We start from the raw sequence: 19,122 nt of genomic DNA on the forward strand, positions 1-19,122 counted from the left end.
ATTATCTCCTTTTGAAAGGTAGCAGCAATTCGGAAAATTAGATGGTGGAACGCCTTGTGCAATACAATTGAACGTTTTGTACCGCCCGGAAAATTTGACTGCTGGTTGAAGGTGAACTTGAAAAAGGGTTGACGACTCCAATCAGGGACAAACTGGGCTTCAGGTTTCTCAAAATTTAGTAATTGAAATTTTATTTATTCAATGGAATAATTTACCAATTTTCCGCAGTATGGAAATGTCAATTTCCCTTGTCCACTTAACAGTTTTAACACCTAGCAAAAGTACTAATTAATCGTCCTTAAACTTTTTACTGATTGTCGATTAATTGGAACCTTATTATCGCCCCGTATAAACAAGATAAGCCCACACATTTGGTTAATAAACTTGTATTTATAGCAATAAACACTCCAAATGTAAACGCAACACTGTGGCGTTTTGTAATATACATCCCCGGATGTGGACAAAAGGAAAACTGTTAGCGTATTGTTTAGGAAATACAACTTCAGTGAATTCCGTCCGTTGGCCCGTGCATCTGTGGGTTTGAGATCTCAGCACTCGGATCTCGTAGAAGGCTGCGGTTCTTTTATTTAACGGGTGTCATACGTAGGGTGCGCGAATTGAAAGAAGATTGTCAATTAACGATATTGTAACTACAGACCCTTTTTATAGAAGTAAATCTAGTAGACATACTATGAAATGGATTTTTATGAAATTTTGATATTATACTCTGTTAAAACAAATGGAAATTATGAAACAAACACCAATCGGAAGTGCGGCGATTTTATTACTTGCTTTTGTTTGTAACAACGAGAAAAAAATCTCATTACTTTATTCAATTACTCAAAATTTGCATGTACAGCTGAAGAGGTCGAAAAATACCGCGGCGAATAAAACACAATGTTCTGCTTTAACTCAAAGTATGTTTTTCTCATTGATAGGAGAATTGAATTTATAAAAAAAGACGATCTCGGCGAAAATGTAATACAAAAAAGGGCCTCGTACTTCAATATATCCTTGCCAATAGTGTGTCATTTTCCTGACTTTTATGTAACTATTTCTTTGTATACCTATATTTAACTGACAGATTGACAATTATAGTATGACCCATACGCATACTTGGGTATGACTCACTTTTAAAATTGAGTGGCGAAGATAGTCCACGGTTAGTCGGCGTTTTGTGATAATAAGTACCGGTAGATGTCACCAATTCTACCCATTGTACTCCTAATATAACGCTCACAATTTTCTCTGGATACTAGGTATTCAGAAGATTGGGGGCTTGAAGTGGTGGTTCGAATAGCCGAGGCAGAATTCTGTAATGAGACAAAATAAGAGCGGAGACTGCTTAATACATATTATTATATTTGGCTTCAATACAACATTAATAGTATTTTATAATCATTTTTATTAACACGCCTGGGTCGTGGCTCTGCGCACCTCCTTGCGTTGATTACTATAACGAAGACGCAGAACAGTGCGACACAGCGGCTTGTCGGGTGATAGTTAACCTCCTTTAGCAATAAGAATGATAATTAAAACGTAACAATATCCTACTGGGTTAATCATCTAGGAATCTTAGTGCTCATACAATATCTGATTATTGTGTGCAATATAAGGCCAGCCACACACAGAATCAGACACGGTCATCTTTCAACGTCATGATGTAATCGGAGGCTAGTTGTGCAGTTGTGGACAGCCGCGTTTTTAACTTGCTCCACTTATTTAAGCGATTCGCGCCTCCACTCTATTAATCCGCCTCGTTTATGACCTATTATTACCTACTTACACCTATGTGTATTCAGCTTGTATCATTATAGAACACTCAGTGAATACTTGATCCACTTCGTGTGTTTATTATTTCACAAGTACATCATTACCGATTCTTCAACAAGTAAACTTAATTACTTGATACATATTTTAAGAACAAACTGTAAACGTATTTGTGACTGTACTTGACATAATCTGAAACTGAGGACACAAAGGATCTGAGACACATGGCATAAAACCTTCCCTTGTAACACTGAAATGACAAAGAGATTTTAAATTGGTATTAAATAGTGTAAATGTGAGGTCCCTCCATCGTAATTCCTTTCGTTCCTAATTTAGCTCATCTGTAGGCAATCAAAAAAAAAACTTCCCACTATTATTTCCATTGGTCACATTCAACCACTGATACCGATAACATGTTTGTCTGATTAATATCTGGAAAAGTGTACAGTTTACACTTTACACACCTGAACTGGAGGGAATTGCTAATTTCGATTGCGTTGTAAATTTTCAAACCGAATGAAGCACACAAATATTAGATAATTGCCCAATAATGTGGATTTATATCGCGATTAAAGATGGTTTGTATTTTAAGGTTGTGAAATGGAACACAAATGATGTCTTATACGTTGGAAGGCTTAGCGCGCTACGAGCGTAGAGTTAATGTAATAGCTATTGTCTAGGAGTAACATCGAAATATAATTTGTCGTCCTTAGTAGCCATCTAATTACGTATTCATGGAAAGGCTGATAAAGGGTTGGGAGCTAATCCCAAAACAGATTCAACTTCGTCATTTGTATGTGCCAGCAGTTTCAAAGTATATCGGTATTAGGGGGTATATTAAACATGCAGCGAATTCACGTCTCACGATATTACCCTAAATACGTAACGACTTCTCATGATATTTATAGTAACGACAAGTAATTTACCTACTAATGTGCCCACTTGTCGTTAAAAAGTTATAATTGCAGGGACTGCTATAAACACGGGGCGTACTACGTAATTTAAAACTTAAAGAGATGTCGGCGATTAGAACGTGTTGACCCAAATTTAAAAAGGAAAATGAGCATCATATATTTCAATGCAATTGTATAAGGGAGAAGAATGCGAAACTCAATTCGACCAAACATTTCCATATTTCCATTCGTTGCGTTTTAAATGTGAGAAAAGTTATGGGGAGTGTCACATACACGAATGCCATTTGTGTAATAGGAGACTCGTGACGAAAAATTGTCAAACTCGCTTCGGGAACTTTTATTTTCCTCCCTCTAGCCTCTTATAAAAAAGTTAAAAACTCTCAAACATTATTTATTTAATTAAATTAGGAAAATTTTAAGGTAATTCTCTCTTAGTAAATTTTAAACGTTTAAGCTTTTAAATACGGCAATAAAACAAAACTTCTTTACTCCAAAAGCTGCTCGCGAGGAAAACGAGAACATTAAATTGAAATATTTGCTAAAGACCTATTTACAACATTGCATATTTATTTACTTTTGCGCGACCTTTCTCTGTTTGTTTGTTGTAAGTGCTTCATCATTTTAGTATTTCGAGTATAATTTACATAAAAGTGTGTCTTGATGTTACATATATGGATATAAATTAAAATATACCATTTTTAAGTACTTTGTAAACTGGGGTAGTAACTTAATTAGGCCTTTTTTTAATATTGCACCACATATTAGATAAGAACTGACAATCAATAAGGGTGAATTCTATCGATTTCTGGAGAGGGTACACCGCCAAAAGTGCGAAAAATTTACGTTTTTTGCTCTTTTGATATCTATCTATAATGGAAAAATTGGACATTCTGACAATTGTTTAGTTAAAATCCCTTTATACAATGTGGCAATTTAAATGCAATGAGTCACCTATTTTTACGTGTCAGCGATATTAAAAATACCGGAAACAGTTTTGAAAGCATAAAATCTGACCGTACAAGTGCAATGTAACCTATCCCTGGCCGGGGAATTGCGTGCAAAAAGATAATGTTCATGTGTCTCATTTTAATTGTTATCTCCGGTTATTGCGATAAGAGTTCTGTTAACGCTACGTAAAGCTAATTAAGTTTGAAGATAAGCATGTTTCGCCGATAAGTAAACACGGGGGTTTAGTTTCCTTCGATGACCCATGAATTTTAATAAGGAAGAAAAGTTAGAAAATGAGGTTTGGATGTATGTAGAGGAAGTTACAGAGACAAAAATGAAGACGCGCAAATTTTGGAACGTTTGGCGTCCCAAATAATAGATTTTGGACCCTTACCGCCCAATCCGATTTTGATATATTTAGTTACATCTGTAAGCTGTAATGTTACAGGCGTTATGGGATTATCCAAAATACGAAACCCCTGCAAAGTTTACCAATGTTTCTTAAATCGGGAGTTTAAATAGTATTTCAAATTTTGAACACATTGTGCCTTTTCCCTTCCAGGTTTTTATATTCAAATCGATATATAAAGAAAACAAGTTAGTTCCCCATTTCGAAATTGAGCAAAGAAATAACCGTAACCGTTTCTCTCCTTTAAAACGTAGCAGAGGACAAGTACGAAATTACGTACTCATATAAAATTGCGTACATGTTAGGGCCATAGAAAAAATAGTAACTCTTTTATTACCGCCATAAATCAATTTGAGTATCAATACCAAAAAGGGAACTTTACTAATATAAGGTTATGTAAATGGTAGGAACCGTTCGTGCTCGTAAATTTGAATTAATGTAATTCTAAATAGAATATGGTGGTCGCAAAAAAAACTACTCCAGACATTTATAGATCTTTAAAAGTTTACAACTTACCTTTTCGGGAAAACTGCCGGAGGGATGAAACGCACGAAAGACTGACAAAGGCAAATAGTTGTAGCACGAATGTAGGTAAGCCTGAAATTGAAAAAGTATATATTCTAAATGGAATTAAAGTAAAGGAGAAACAAATCTATTTTCTCAATTTGGAAAGCTCTACAAATAATCAAGTGCGTAATTAGATATTTACGTAACCGGTTATGAAATGGCAGATTCGTAACTCAAACACAAAAGGTTTTCATCCAACGCGTTTACTAATTGTTCGACTGTGGTAATTATACCGAAATCAGTTTCGAAAAATGCCACTTTATACGGAATTTGCATATATGATTAATCCTATTCCTATACATGATTTAGAAGATTTAAGCAAATATCACGTAGATACCACTTACTAATTGTTACAAAATGTAAGTGCTGAAGACCCAGTAATGAGTATTAATGTAATTGAGCACTGCTATATTGTGGATTCAGGTGTGAAAAGGAAACCTGGAATGGTTTTTAAAGCTCAGATGGAATAACTAATCTTAGATTTTTAGTGCATGCGATAGTAATTTACGGTCTTTATTGTAATCTTACGCTATTTTTATTTATAATTATACAGAATAAAGTAACATAACGATCTAAGAGGCGAAATTAGAGAATAAGTAAGGAAATAAATGGTACTTATTGAAATTCCCGTTTCTTCATATGCTAAATGATACTGATGTTTTAGGTAATCAGTCGACACAGGTGGGTTAGATGACACAAATAATAACGTAATGGTTCGAATTGATATAGTTACTAGTTAAAATGATTCTAAGCTAAAAATTTAATTTACGAACTTAAGCGTGCCCCTTTCATTTACTGCAGGGCTATTATTTTTTACGAGGTGTCATAAAACGTCTGGTGTTTTTGACGGTATTACACTAACAAACAATAGGTATATCGTTCCCAACATTTGTACTTGCAGCAGAATAATAATCCACGCCCAATAAAGAATTACATACCTAATTGTCAGTGTAGTATCGCTCATTTTAAAAAAAACCGGATTGCACCCCTTGTCACCTTCCTCTTGTAACGAAGTTCTTATTGAAGTTCTTACCCGAAGTTATGACCACACCGTATATTTGTGGCGTCGACCGGCTTTGCCAAACACCCGGTATCTAGAAGCCTTTTAATTTGGGCGCTTCATTACTAAGTAGTTTCTAAATTATTTGCTCTAGGAGACGAAGAGTGAGCGTTGTGTGTTTTCATTTTGTTTAATGTGTTTGTCGCTCCTTTTTGCAACCGTTCCTGTAAGAATATTTAAATTGTTTTACAGCGGCCGAAAACTCTCTTGCCAGGGAAGAAGAGAGAGAATCAATGTAGTTAAGCTTTAGTTCGTTAATTACTAATTTTAGTTTGCTAATGGTACACAAAAATGCAGGATTGACACCGGCAAGGTCGTGCAGTTTAAGGAAAATATCAAAGTGATAAACGATTGCGCCCCTTGACCTCACATTCCAAGGAACAAAAGGACATTGCTGGACTGCCGAATTTGGAGATTTCGTTCCGACTATTTAGATAAGTATAATTAACCGTAGTAAGGTAAATGGGCTACAGATAACAACCGCCGATGAAGTCGAGATTACATCCGTTAGGTGCGATCTTAAAAAACTTGAAGTTTAACATAGGTTCCATATTTTTCCGATGTCGAGCAAGGCATAAATAATTAAAAACATTTACGCTATGAAATAGTATCTTTACTTTTTCATCTTCGCATCTTCTCCGGTTGAGTTTACACCCAAGGCTTCCGAGACCGGCCCGCCAGACCGTTACTATCACCGACCTCGACCAGGCGCGAGACCGTACACTTGGTAGCACCCGAGTCCGCCCGTCCGCCGTCTTTTCGTTCCGCCGACAGACCCCGGTTGCTGCCGACTATTATTTTTTAGCTCTGACTAATAGGCGATACGAATTCGCCGTGAACGACTATAAAAAATAGTAGGTATGAAATACAATAGTTATAGTACTGAAGAGTTTTATGGAAATATAGTATAAACGGTGTCCTAAAATGCACTCAAAAAGTAATTTTAGTAGGAAACAGGTTTTCAAGTAATGATGGCCATTTTATAATTGATTCATAAAATATACACGATAGGATTGTGTATGGAATAGCATATTGGCCTCCACGGCTCTGATAGAACATGTGAACTATTTTGATGAAAGTTTTCATAACCGTTTGCTATAAATGTGCCTTAATTCCATTGCCTCGTCTTGCTCCCAGAATTCCCATGAGGGTGAGGTGATCCACTTACTGACCTCTTCCTGCACCTCTGCGTCCGATATGAAACGGTGAACTTTCAATTGTTTCTGCATTAGTCCAGGCAAACTCGTCCTCTGTAATATGTCTGTTTTCCTTTACAGCCTCATCCATGTAAGTAGTGTACTCCGCAATCTTCACATTGGATTGTTCTGGTCGAGCATTTCATCCCAGAAACATGCCGACCACATTGTGACTGTAATATAGCTGAAACTGTTGTCACCAGCCATTCTGCGATGAATCTCGATCGGTTTCACCCCTTCAGCTGTCGAAAAACGCACACCTGGATTTTCCTCCTTTTACCCTGTACCCATCTCATCAAGTTCCACCAGAATTTAAATTGTTAATTATCAGTGAGCAAACGCCTCGGCAAACGCATTAAAATGACATTTGACATAGGAAATTATGACAGTCTGAGAGGATTCAACAGTCTTAGAGCAGGCATATTGTTTTGATTATTTAGCTAAGATCTTTCCAGGTTTTTTTCAACCGGCCAGGAGTCGTTAGATGACCTTTTGGAGTGTTCTTGCTAATTTTTTGATAGCCTTTAAGTGTCTTTAAAACATATTCGGTGCCCTTCGTAACCCTTACCAGAGTCTTTAAAAGCACATGCACTTCCATGAGTCACCAAATAATTTAGTAATTGCTTAAGTCATTTAATCGTAATTTCGACGTAAAAAATCTGGTCAGATGTTTTTGTAAAAAGGCGTTATCAGGCAAATTAATTGTTTACTAACAATGCCACGTGCAAGATAACGAATGCAGGTGTTTATCAAAATGGGTGACGAATATCGTACTGATCACTGGAGCTTTAAATACGAAGAATTGGAAATAAATGAGGCTGTTCTGCGGATCGATTGAAAAAGCGTATGTCATTGTTGTTTTGAGAAAGGAGAAGGCAATAATGGTAAGCTGAGCTAGCTAGGTAGGTGTCTGTTGGGTGGTATTTTGACCGCGTACCATTACACACAGTAATTCTTTTAAAATATTCTCTCTGTATATCATGTCACTGAGTACATTTTGCGTTCCTCGTCATCCTAATCACTTAAAGATTTTGTAATACTACATTTCATTGGATAGGATTATTAGAAATATTGTTGTTATCTGTCTTGCAATGGACAGCTGTTTTTCTACGTTTGGTGATAAATAACTACTCATACGTTGTTGCAAAAGGTGTCATCTCTGCCAAGCAGAATTTCACAGTGGATGGATGTAATTTTTTATTTTAAAGTTTAAATGAGGCCTATTGAATCACTTTTCCCGTAGACCTCCCGCATTTTAGCTTAGACGCCGCGCCGTCTTCAATTAGAGAGATAATAAAATTTCCGTAAGAGCGGTTGAATAACATAAAATTGGCACACTCTCCGATGTTAACAATACCACCTACGCGGAAATGCGAAGAAACGAATCAGGCAACCGTGAATTTCTCTCGGCGTCTAATTAGAAATTATCCAGGAAAAGTAACAGCTCCAGGGTGTTTATTTACCTTACCTTGTTAATCAGATCTAAAATTGGACATAAGTACAAACTTAGCCGCCTAACTGATCATTAGAGAAGAAGTGCCATTAGAAAAAATCTCGCTTCTCTCAGTTATTCAATACCCTATACAAAAGTAGCATGAATCGTTTAGGCAAAACGCGTTTACAAAATTAATTTAATACGACATTAATTGCACTCGTAGTTTGCGATGTAACCTCTATTTTGTAGCATTATTTGTAGCTTCAGCACTCGAGGAAATACTGCTGCATAATTCATACTAAAACTGCTTTTGAGGTGTCGACAATGCTACAAGAAAATCCCTAGGGATTATCTCTTTTTGTGTCCGAAACTTGTAGACGGAATTGTTTCATTTTGCATTAAGACAGAGTCCAAGAAACTATTTAGACCTGTTGACATTAAATCGATGCAACTCTTTTCGGAACCATTATGAATAAAAACACGTTCCTAACGGCACCCCTAAAAAGTTTTTCCGCCGTAATGAATATGAAATTTTTAAATTCCGCATGTTAAAGTCTCATTAATTATAATGAAACTTTGATACTTTACCCAAATTTCTTAATGTGTTAAATTGAGGTTAGTCAATATTTACCGAGCGTAAACAACTGGGAAATGTTAACAAAAACTTTTCCAAAATCCTCGTTTCCCGCAATGGGAAGCCCAGTAAAACTTACCTTCCCGAATGTAAAAAGAAAGCTTATCATTTGGAAGCAGTTTATATAAACAGAAAATAAGAAAGGTGGCGTGGAGGAGAGAATTTGCACATTTGCGGCGAAATGAAATTCGCTATTTATGCGACTGTCGTGGTTAGATATTCTACCTCTGTAAATATAAATTAACGTTCATAATTAACATTAACCTCAAGGGATCTACAGAAATAATGTAAATCTAAATTGAACACGCACGCATCTGTGTGATCTGATTTGAAAAGTTGGATTTTAGGCGCTAGTGAACATACACATTCTTACCGAAAGTGTAAGAATAAAAGCTCCTGTTCCAAAAGAAAGGTAATTGTTCCGAAGACGTATATTCACAAACACCGTTTTGAAAGTATTATAATAATTAATTCGGTCGAAAACTGGGCTTGCACCTGAAATTTAATCAAATTGAAAACTCGCCCATCGAGTTTTTGACATTGCATAATATGTAAAATGTTTTTTGCAAAAAACCCGCGCGTCTACGATCTTTCGCAAGTGTTCAACGTTCCAACAGATAGAAAGTTGGCGGTGGACTGAGCGACGCTCTTTACGCCGCATATAGGTACGACGGCACCGACGCGCACGACTGTCCGATATTATTAAGTATGCGTAGCAGGCTCGGTGGTAACAAAAAGCTAACAAATTTTAGTAATTATTTGTTGTCTCAAAAATTATTTTCAAGAATAATCTGATGATGCCACTTCATGGATATTAATTTTACTTTCTACGTTGGAGCGGTACAAAAACAGCGTTTCCGTATTTAATTTTAGCAAACATAATTTAATTTTCATCCAAAAAGAATTAAGCATCTCATTGCTACGGTTATCACTTTGTTATTTTTGAATTTATAACTTGTTTGTTGGAAAAATTACTAATTTTGTTAAAGGAGCCTTACGTTTTAGTGCTTTAATTAGAAATAAATTGTTGAATCTTAGCGGATTTCACTTAGATGGCGTATCTTGTAAATAATTGCCGCGCTTATTTTGGGTTATATGAAGCGGAGCCGCCTCCGGCATCGAAGGCCAGTTTGTAATAAAAATTGTTAAATTAGTATTGGTATCGTATAATGTAGGGTGTAAATTACGCGCGCGTACGCTACGCTATTTACACTCTCGGTTTAAAAAATGCGATTACTTCGTTGAAGGGTTTTATTTTATGAAAACATATTTTCAATTTTTGGAATTTCATAAGAACATTCTAGCAATATTGGAATTTAAATCATCCGATTCGCAAAACCCTCATATCATAGGGTTGGTTTAACAAGATCGAGAAAGCGCATCAGGCCCGTCTTAGTTTAAACAAAATAAACTACCGTTCTTTCGGCTGCTACATTAAAAGCACGCAACCCTCCTCGTGTTTATTAATAAAATTACTTATAATTTAATTCCTTTTTTTGGGATACCTACTAGCTAGCTTCCTCAATAATGAGTTGGATTTTGACCTAATTCTCCAATGATGTCCATTACACATTCAGCCTGTAACCATGATCCAGTGAGTGCACTTCATGGGTTGATGTGCGCTTATTTAATAGTTATGATGTATACCTATATTCGCCGACCAACCGAATAATACCTAATCCAATTAAAGGTCACCTATTGATTCAGTGCTCTTATGTAACGTACACCACAATACCTAAATAATGAAAGAAAAATTCAATTGGCATACTAAATAAAAATAACGATCCCACTATTCCGCGAAAAACAGGTGAATTATAAAAGTCGGTTTGTTCACTAGATACACAATACAAGATCAAATTTACTCCGTTATATCGACTAGCGAAGAATGTTTACAACTTCAGAATAACTTAAATAGCTTAAGTAATTGATGCAATGCTAATTCATTATCACTGAACATCTCTAAGTGTAAAATAATATCATACACGCGTAAAATGAGCCCAATCCTGTTCAATTACACTGTCAGAGGTGTCAATCTACTCCGTACGTCATCAATAAAAGATCTAGGCGTAACATTTGATAGCAAATTCACATTTAATGAGCATATAAAAGTAGTGTGTCGATCAGCTAATCAAACTTTGGGATTCCTGATGCGCAACTGTAAGCAAATATCAGATCAGTCAGCTCTTCGGTCCCTTTACTGTAGCTTAGCGACGGGTTATGTTAAGGCACATTTAACAACACTAGTGCTGCAAAAATTTCTTAACAGCACTTCTTTTTATTGGCCAACAATGAAGTATAGAACATAATTCATGGAACACATTAACTATACCTACTAAAAAGGTGTATTTTCTTCGGTTTTAGACTTACTCGCACTTATCTCTCACACGCTCGCACTCGCTGGGATTTACTATACTACCTAAATTTTGTAACTTCTAACACGTCTGCCACTATTAAAGCTACACTTAATATCGTCTGCCAGGTTTAGGGAATGCAATACCGGGATCACGGGATCCCGAAATACCGGGATCTCGCAGCATTTTTGCGGGATTATTTTACTTTGTTAATGAAACGCATAACGGAGAAGTTATTTTTTAAATAATTGTTTCGTTTTAAATAATTTTTTCGTTAAAAATGTACTATGATTTTTGAGGCACTCTTCTAACCTTTTTGTGCTTTACATTACAGATGGTGTTTTTTTGAGTTCTAAGTTAGGCTGAAGGTACTTTTTTTGTTAAACATTGTGATAATTAGCGATTTATTTTAATACAGAAGTTTTGCGGGATCCCGCAAATACCGGGATTGAGATTTTGCTGCGGGATTGCATTCCCTAGCAGTGTATAACCTTCCTTTTTTACCAAAAATCGACTACACCAAAATTCTCGGGAAAACACTTTTTCTTATTAATTTGGGTGCGTAGAATCCAAATCAATTCGTACTTTTTCGATCAGACTTCTCAATCAAAAGTTATAGACTAGAAACCAATTTCAAAAAAAAATTCAAAGGGCTGTAACTTTTGAACTAGTAGCCCAATCTTGGAACTGTTTGAAATTATGGATTCTACAGGCCACATTCTATAAGAACTTTTTTTTCCGGGTCGATCTGGAACATTTTTTTTTTCGGAGCTCAAAAAAAGGCAGTGTATAACCTTCCTTTTTTACCAAAAATCGACCGCACCAAAATTTCTCGGGAAAACACTTTTTATTATTAATTTTGGTGCGCAGGATCCAAATCAATTCGTACTTTTTCGATCAGACTTCTCAATCAAAGGTTATGGACTAGAAACCAATTTCGAAAGAAAATTCAAAATACACCCTTAAAAAGAGACACTGAAACAAAAGACTTAGGGGTTCTGTTCAATAACATGCTAACATTTAGCTTACACATTGATACAATTGTTAGGCAATCTTTTAAAACCTTAGGTTTTTTTATTATACGCATTGGATCAGATTTTGCAAGTTTGTCAACTATTATACTACTTTTTTCTACATTTGTACGAAGCAAGCTTGAATATGGTGTACTAGTATGGAATCCAGCATTTAAAAAAACACGAAAAATACCTAGAACGTATACAACGTCCTCTTTTAAAATATCTAGCTGCTAGAAAGATTCAATCTTTTACCGTCGAGTAGCAGACGTAAAACAATAAGTGTGTCGTTCTTGTACAAATAATTATGAAATGAAATTGATTGTGTCACATTACACAATTATTTAAATTTCTCTGTGCCTCGTTCTTCCTCCAGGCATTTCTTAACTTTCAAATTACCCTATTGCAGAACAAATCTCTTACAAAATTCCCAAATTTATCCAATGTGTCATAATTATAACTCGGTATGCGATACTGTTGATATTTTTAACACTAATTTAAAATTCCTTATAAGTATGATCCAGTAATTTTTGTCTTTTTTTTTGCTTTTGCCATTGCACTAATACAATTTCTTTAATTTACTAATATTGTATTTTGATTTATGACTTTATTTTGTTTATTGTATAGCTCTGTTAACAATTTTCTTTCGCTTTAGTTATTAATCTATCATTATAATAATTTTTGTTCAATTTTTGGTAATTTTTTTAATTTCTGTGCGGCTTTTATTGAACAATATTTAAGTTTGTCCTGTATTTAGACTAGATAGTCTGTTTGGACAATAAATTATTATTATTATTATTGTTATTACTCAGGTGCAAAATGTTAGGAATCATTTTTATGAAAGATCACTACTTCGCTAACCATAGAAGCTATTTTGAGCATGTAATTTAATTTTTATTATATACAGGGTGGTGACTTGCGTAACGCATCATAGGGATTTCAATGTAAAATTCATATCATTTTATTTTATTTTATTTTATTATACCTCTCTTGTTTTGGGCCCTCAACAGGCATGCGCCCAATTACAGAGTGACCCGCACAATGCTATTTAGAGGTGCCTCTGCAGAAGGTCATGCGATTATTTGCTCCCCAAATTATTTTAGAGCCAAAAAGTATTAAGGTTTTTTGTAGAAAAAAATTGTTTACGTCAATCACCTGTATTAGTTTTCAATTTTTTGTATAATAAAGGCGGAAAATTGGAAAAATAAAACCCCCATCTTTTTCAATAATCTGTGATGCCATGGAATTTTATAATACAAAACTACGCCAATATCCGTCATGCCATGGAATGTCTGCTATAAAATAAATCAAATTCTATCAGAAAGTATTATATTTAGAACAGCGAATTCAACATAAAGAAAGACCAAATTACTAAAAACGGTTACCTAATATAACAATTTACAATACATGTTCGAATAAGTCACCATTAACTGCAATACAGTAACCAAGTCGATCATAAAATCCATGTCGAAGTGATGCTAATTGATAACTGGATATCTTTTTGTTTTAGAAAATTCCATGGCAAAGGCAGCCCAAAGGTAAGCATCAGTGGAAACAGATTTTTTGCAAAAACCAAAATACATTCCTATCCCTAAACTAAGAAGAATTGACCCATAAAGTATAGAATGATCGATTAACCCGAACGCCATGGCTTTATGTTAGTATGTAACATTCATGCGACTGCAATAATTGTGTTAATTTCGTTGGATTGTGGATATTGTAAGCAAATAATTAATTGTTTTCTATTTCGATATTAAATCGAACTCTTTAAGTAACGCAATTGTTATCGGTTTGTTAATGAGCCTCATTAACGCACCTATTGGTATTAAAGAGGAAAACTTAAATTCACTTCTTTATTAATTGAAATTGGGTTTCATTTGCTTTCAAATTTGATGTTACGTTTTGATATACGAAACCTATAAATGTAAGGATGTTGAACAGGTTTCACTATTTCATGGGGTTGTTTCTTAGTCGTTTTACCTACCTTAAATTCCACTTTCTTATGCGAATTTTATAATGAATGTTTTTTAACTAATTTCCCTGCCAGCATGAAATGAAATTAAATCAATTATTCAAAGAAATATATGAAGAAAGTGCTACTTTCCATTTTTACTAGACATTTATTAGGATTTCCTGGTCAAGAAATAATAACAAATCCAAAATATATTTAAAAAAATCATAATCAATCCAACTCTACTATTTACAAACTTCCTCTTTAAGATTAGCTTGGTGAAACCTCTCCAAATTTAACTCTCTTTTCCAATTTTTAAATCCATGATCACGTTTTCTAAACCTTTCTAATTTTTTTTTACATTGTAGCAATAAAATAACTGTTCATAATAACTTTAACTCCCACTACGAAAAAAATTCCTACTTGGGTACCGTTAACAATAAATAACCTCTTCAGAAAGAAGTTAACATTACATAAACAGAAAATAAATTTCCAAAGGAATGACTTAAAAAAACTTTCCCTCCTTGGCAATAGATCCTTATGACCCATGTACATAAAATGAAGTGTTTGCAAAAATTCATTTATTTCATACTGTAACGCAAATTTAAATACTTGGCGTATTTATTTCAACTAAATAACAATAAATTTATAACACTGACTAAAACGCAAGCAAACAACGATTGTTCCACAGCGCTTCGGAATAGTCTAGAATAAACGCGCCATTTTCCCCGGAAGGATTGCATCACATCCGCCTTCGTTCTTTATCGCTGATGACTAATCTTTCATGGCGCCTCAATATCTATCGGAGTTTCTGGAATGTTGCCCCATTCTTAAAACTGTTGAGTTGATGTGAGCATGTGACTCAAATGCCCACCATATTACATGGGGGCGGAGCACTAACGTCAACCCCTAGGGGCAAGGCATTACTTGAATACCTGACAAGTGCTAATCCATTTAGAGATTCTCAATCAGGGCAGCGATCCACGTTCGTAACTACCCGAAGTCACACTGATTGATCTCAGTCTGGCATCTCTGGCCACATAACGAACTGGCAACTCACTCCAGACATCAACTGTGGAAGGGAGCCAATCCAAAAGGGTTATCGCAGTCCCAAAGTCACATATATCCCCGTCCCCCTTTACAAACATCTCCTTTGGAGAAAACTTAGGGAGCACTCTTTGGGGGGGATCCTGCCGTCTTAACAACCCTATTGTGGTCTCACTTGAAGACTGCCAAGGCCAAGCCGCTCTTTAACCATCGAGGGTGACCTGGGCGGTGAAATAGTTCTCAGCATACAAATCACCAGAATTCGACGCTAAATAATACCAGCCCCCAAGCATTCGAACTATATGTGTATGAATTTTGAGAGTCTTGTATAAGTATCGTTTTCTATAACAAGTTATAGCTTTGCTGGCGATCACTCCCGAAATGTACCGATTGACTCATATGTGACGTACAACTGTCAAAAAGTGAAATTTGTTACATTTTTTTGTAGATAATTTTCAATTTCTTCTGTAGATAAGGCAAATGGAAAGTAGATTACCCTCACATTTTGCTCATTGTTAATAAAATGTACATAAAGTTGAATGTCCTATTCCTTTTCTTCGTAAAATTAAGGCTAGGTAAACACCATTTAGTTAAGGCGCATTGTTTATATTTTTAGTTGCAGTGTTTGCCTCATATCATGTTAAACTAACCAGTGACAGCCCCACTGTACGTGGGGGCACGGTTCATTTTGTCGCAAGGTTGTATGAAGACGGCGCGCCTGCCAGTGGAAGGTTTAAATACATATGGAGGGATAATAGCATCTTATCACACAGTGCCGTGGTACGTAACGTTTTTAATAATCGGTTATTGCTATTAAGTCCTTGCAGCACGAGTCTGACTTTAACGTTGACAGATGGAGTGTGACCTACCCGGCAAATCACACATACCCGCCTGGTCCGTATGAGGTGCAAGTTACCGTGGAGAAGTTTTACGTATTGTTTTACATTGAGAAGACCTCACAACGTTTGATGTTTGAACTTACCGGTAGAGTAGAATATTGTCAATTATCAGCACCTACTGTGCTTCTTTTTAGAGCAATTAAATGGGAAGCTGTTGCTAATCCAAGATGGTAAAGTGCGTCACGGAAAATTCGTCTCTAATTCTTCACCAGTTGTACATAAGGTTGTGTTGACGGAGTCGGACGAGGAGTATATAAACTCGACAGCTACAAGCATTCTTACGTATTGGTTTGTGGACTGTGTTTATTACGGGTTTACTAACAACTTTACCTATACATTTCAATATCCCGATATTGAAAAGAAGCATCAGATTGAAGCATTAGTTGTTGCCGGTTTCGAACCCATTACAACTCCTGCACCTCCAACCACCACAACACCTGCTCCTAATGTAACCCTTCCACCTACCACCCCTGCTCCTGCACAGACTAATATTTCCACAACTCTTCAACCGGCAAAGGTGAAACGATCCGTCCTTAATCTTCCTGTACCTAGTGCATCAAATGTTTCATTCCCCTTTGTTTGTCAGAGTAACGGAAGTGTAGTCCCAGATCAAAGTAAAACCTACGGATTATTCACGAGAAAATTCATGTCAAAAGGTAGTATTACAGCGGCAAACAAAAAATAATCGCCCGATTTACAGCCCCAATTTTCAATGTCACCATTACCGGAAATTACTGGATTTCGAAAGGTAAAGTGCTTGATCTCATCGTGAAGTGCCAGGGCTCTGCGCCGTTCCACTACTGCAGGCACATATTCGAAGGTGTCTACAACATTACGGGGAACGAGACATGTGAAGTGCCGCCTCCTGATTCGTCGGATCAGTGCATGTTTTCGATCAGACGCTACTTCCCCAAACAGCACAAATACACCATTGTCATTGTGATTTATAATGACGTCGGGAAAACTGTATCTCCTGTTACAGTTACTGTTTACGAAGGTATGCCACTGTACCAGCATCAAGTTGGGTGGTTTATCCATGAATTAGGTGCATTTTTTTAGTCTAAAACAACTTTTAATGCACAATCATATCAGGGGTTGTAAAATGGGGTTGACATTTTTCCTGATGATTATGTTTACAGGGCCTATGAGCTACACTGTAACTGAAAGTAAAGTGTAACCTGTTAAACTCGGCCTTACCTGTAACATTTACATATTACAGCCTGGGTTGTAATTTTTGTGATCAATTAGGGTTGTAGCAAATATTTTGTCTCAATTGGTTATTGTAGGATGCACATGCTTCCTTATAATGTCGTGAAGTTTTTGGAAAAATAGAAAAAAAAATCCTATTTGGATCTTAACTAACAACTGCCTTTAAATTATGTTGTACAGAAAATATTTTTGTTTCCTTGATTAATTTGGCTTGTAAAGTCCACAAACGATCTCATAACTACATACAAAAGTGTTCGTTTTTACAAGACAATTTTCTTTAGTCAGGACTGTAATTTTTGCAGTACCTAAACTATCCGGCTCGAAGGACCAAATGTAGTGTTAGGTTTGTAAATTCTAACACACCTTCTTGGAGTCTATTACCAACTTGATGCGAGTTGTTGCTGTTAAAACAACGACGCGGTGGATTAACCTTTTGCTTTCAGAGGCCAAGCAAGCTCAGCTTTCAGTGATAGTAGTTCCTGTCGCCTCCAGCCTTGTTGCTGTCGTTCTAATTGTGTTCGGCGTCGCGTATTACGTACAAAATCGCTCGAGGTAACTAGCTTCTCACCTTTATAATTGCAACTAACACTTTATTTTTTACTGACAGGTTCATAGTAGAAGTGGCCGATTTTAACTTTGGCAATCAAAGTAGCGATCTTGAATATAAGACTTTTAGGGAACGACTGTACGACTCCATATCCAACGCATTTCTAAGAGCGCCTACTCCCAGTTCGTCAGAGCCCACACTCTGGCCTCCCGGTCGCAAGTACGGAAGTTTAACGTAAATTTCTCTCTACAAGGCTGTTATGGTGTGATTTATCTTAGGTTATTTTTTACTTATGTCATAATTTTTGTGTGAATACTCCCGTCGATTAGTTAGTAGGATGACAGTGCGAGGTGTGATAAATTTAATTGAAATTGTTGATTATTTGAGTAAGTTTTTATTCTATTTTAATATATTACCAATATATTTATATGAATTGATATTTAATTTACCAAAATATATGATATGGTTTTATTTATTTTATTGATTGTGAGATTGGTCTTCAAACGATTGTATCTTGTATGGTATCGATTGTAGTGCCTATTTTCGCTGATGTATACTAGCAAGCAGATACTCTATGCCTTTAATAAGATTGTTGAAATATATTGAATTTAAATTACAGTTACAAAATTTATTTCTTGCAGTATTAGAAAATGGGGTATCAAAAAGATGCTTCTATAATAAGCTATCTTTACTTAGAGTAGTAGTGAATAGTGATGCTGCAGAGACGAGACTTGGTCTCCTCGCATTTTTGAGACGAGACAGAAATTTAGTCTCGTGGCGAAACGAGGCTAACTTTGAGTCCTGAAATTCTGTTTTTTTTTTGTATTTGTAGCTTTTTTTAGCGCAATTTTAAATTTAATGAAGGAAAACCCAGCGGTGACTGTGACGGCGGCGATAGTCTGCGGAACGGGAGTTCGAGCGCCACCAGAAGTTTTCGGTCTCTTGCTCCTGGACAAGATGCGATCGGCGATAGTAGAGATGCAATGTATGTACGGGACCAGGAAGTGACGTCACAGCGAATTGTAGACGTGGATGTAGACACGTGTGGCCCAATGGTATTGTGCCTGTGCGCCATGTTGTGACGTCATTCATTCGTGTGGGTGTGTTAGAAGTTAGAACACGTAATGGGATGGTTGTATGCACTGAACTATAATTATACTGGAATGCGCGAT

General features: G+C 36.0%; 1 protein-coding gene and 1 long non-coding RNA gene across 3 annotated transcripts in view; one reads left to right on the plus strand and one right to left on the minus strand.

The window, feature by feature from the left end:
* LOC116169644 overlaps nt 1-9,555 on the minus strand; it is a 147,021-nt gene extending 137,466 nt beyond the window's left edge. For both annotated transcript variants that reach the window (XR_004145021.1, XR_004145022.1), the window contains exons 1-2: nt 9,307-9,555; nt 4,558-4,638 (exon numbers count right to left, since the gene is read on the minus strand). This is a non-coding gene — a long non-coding RNA (uncharacterized LOC116169644). The remainder of the gene's footprint in view (nt 1-4,557; nt 4,639-9,306) is intronic.
* A 6,136-nt stretch (nt 9,556-15,691) lies between these two features.
* Nucleotides 15,692-18,421, plus strand: LOC116168937 (transmembrane glycoprotein NMB-like). The gene is made up of 7 exons (XM_031484949.1): nt 15,692-15,870; nt 15,918-16,075; nt 16,123-16,279; nt 16,329-16,850; nt 16,895-17,191; nt 17,847-17,955; nt 18,011-18,421. Exons 1-7 carry the CDS (start codon nt 15,819-15,821, stop codon nt 18,186-18,188), a joined length of 1,473 nt encoding a protein of 490 aa, XP_031340809.1. The 5' UTR covers nt 15,692-15,818; the 3' UTR covers nt 18,189-18,421.
* The last annotated feature ends 701 nt before the right edge of the window (nt 18,422-19,122 follow it).

Source organism: Photinus pyralis, unplaced genomic scaffold, assembly GCF_008802855.1.
Source record: "Photinus pyralis isolate 1611_PpyrPB1 unplaced genomic scaffold, Ppyr1.3 Ppyr1.4_LG4, whole genome shotgun sequence".
Taxonomy (NCBI): Eukaryota; Metazoa; Arthropoda; class Insecta; order Coleoptera; family Lampyridae; genus Photinus; species Photinus pyralis.